Genomic DNA, 2,115 nt, shown 5'->3' with positions numbered 1-2,115 from the left:
AAAAAAAAAAAAAAAATATATATATATATATATATATATACACACACACACACACCATTCAAAGAATATTGAAATGAATAACCATGTAACTGTTATCCAGATTTTTGAAATAGAACATTACCTTAGAATCTCCTAACATGGGCTTTTATTAGAGTTTGAAATGTTTTCTCTAATGTTGGTTTATATGTGTATTTTTTAATGAGTCCAAAGAATAATGCAAAAAAGTAATACAAAAGGCAGTAGTGGTGAATAGTCTGATTGTGCAAGGGGAGCTTCCCAAAAGAAGTGATATCTGCACCTGGGTTTTGAGGAGGGGGGAAATAAAAAGTCTTCACCTGGGAGATATTTCAAGGAGAAGGAGCTAGGTTATTAAGTAGTTTCCTTACTTTCACATTGAGTTATTTAGGGAATTTTAGGTGGAAATCTATTTCTGTCACATACAGAAATTTGAGGTATATGGCCAGGTGAGATCACACCTGTAATCCTGACACTCTGGGAGGCTGAGGCAGGAAGATCCCTTGAGCTCAGGAGTTCCAGACCAGTATAAGCAACAGTAAGACCTTGTCTCTACTAAATATAGAAAAATTAGCTGAGCATCATGGCAGCAGCCTATATTCCCAGCTACTTACAAGGCTAAGGCAAGAAGATCAATTGAACCCAGGAGTTTGATGTTGCTATGAAGTAGGCTGACACATGGATGGCACTTTAGCCTGGGCAATAGAGTGAGAGTCTGTCTTTTAAAAAAAAAAAAGAAAGAAAAAAAGAAAGTTAAAGTGTAAACTGCTAGCAAGTGGTAGTCATACCTGAAGTCATGACAATTCCTTTCTGTTAATTCAGTCACAACTAATTGCTGATTTGATTGTATAATATGCTTGTATGGGTTTTTGTCTTTCTTTAATACTAGTTGGTGAGGATAGCCAAGGTTCTGGGGACAGAAGATTTATATGACTATATTGACAAATACAACATTGAATTAGATCCACGTTTCAATGATATCTTAGGCAGGTAAGTCATGAAACAAAATGTATTCATCTGTAGCTTAAGCACTTTGGATCTTCAAAATATTAATCGTTACTTTGTTCTCTTTGCCAGCACTGCCAAGATGTCAGTGGTCCAGTGCCACAGGATGCTGCATTGAGCAGGCCTGTGATTAAAGCATTGGATTGAATGGCTGTTGTTTCCAAATTCACTTAAAAGTGTCTGAGTGTGGGGATTATAGTCAGTGAAATAAATGAAATGTAGGTGCTAGTAGAAGGGTTACAGTTGAGATCAAAAATCAAAGTGTCTCTTGATTTACTTTGCTTCTTTAAATGGCAAAATCCTCTCCAAGAGAAAGAAAGAAAACTAGAAATGCATGTTTATGTACTGTTGTGCAGTCAGTACAGTAGTGACTAGACACAATGCTAATAACACCACTTAAAAGAAGGAGGTGGACTTGCTGTCCTTTTTTCTTCTTTTTTAAATTAAATCATAGCTATGTACATTAATGCAGTCATGGAGTACAGTGTGCTGGTTTAACACACAATCTGAAATGCTTTCATCAAACTGGTCAACATAACCTTCACAGCATTTTCTTAGTTATTGTGTTAAGACATTTATATTCTATACCTAGTAAATTTCACATGTACCCTTATAAGATGCACTGTATGTGTGGTCCCACCAACTACTCTCCACCCATCCTCCCCTGTCCCCTCCCTCCCTCTCCCCTTTCTCCTCCTTCTTGGGCTATAATTGGGTTATAGCTTTCCTAAGAAAGCTAGAAGTTGGTTTCATAGTAAGTCTGAGTACATTGGATACTTTTTCTTTCATTCTTGAGATACTTTGCTAAGAAGAATATGTTCCAGCTCCATCCATGTAAGCATGTAAGAGGTAAAGTCTCCATCTTTCTTTAAGGCTGCATAATATTCCCTGGTATACATATACCACAATTTATTGATCCATTCATGGATTGATGGGCACTTGGGCTTCTTCTATGACTTAGCAATTATGAACTGTGCTGCAGTAAACATTCTGGTACATATATCTTTGTTATAATGTGATTTTTGGTCTTCTGGACATATACCTAGTAGAGGAATTAGAGGATTGAATGGCAGAACTCCTTTTTTTCTTTTTCTT

The 2,115-nt window shown here is 36.5% G+C and overlaps 1 protein-coding gene across 1 annotated transcript in view; it reads left to right on the top strand.

Annotated features, from left to right (window-relative positions):
* The window catches only part of CSNK2A1 (casein kinase 2 alpha 1), a 67,862-nt gene that overhangs the window by 53,602 nt on the left and 12,145 nt on the right, over positions 1–2,115 (top strand). The window contains 1 exon segment of the mRNA XM_003802618.3: positions 905–1,005. Within this exon segment, the coding sequence (XP_003802666.2) occupies positions 905–1,005 (101 nt within the window).

This window comes from Otolemur garnettii, unplaced genomic scaffold (assembly GCF_000181295.1).
Source record: "Otolemur garnettii isolate 467f Iridium unplaced genomic scaffold, OtoGar3 scaffold00251, whole genome shotgun sequence".
In the NCBI taxonomy this organism is placed as follows: domain Eukaryota; kingdom Metazoa; phylum Chordata; class Mammalia; order Primates; family Galagidae; genus Otolemur; species Otolemur garnettii.
This window is presented reverse-complemented; position numbering and strand designations above follow the sequence as displayed.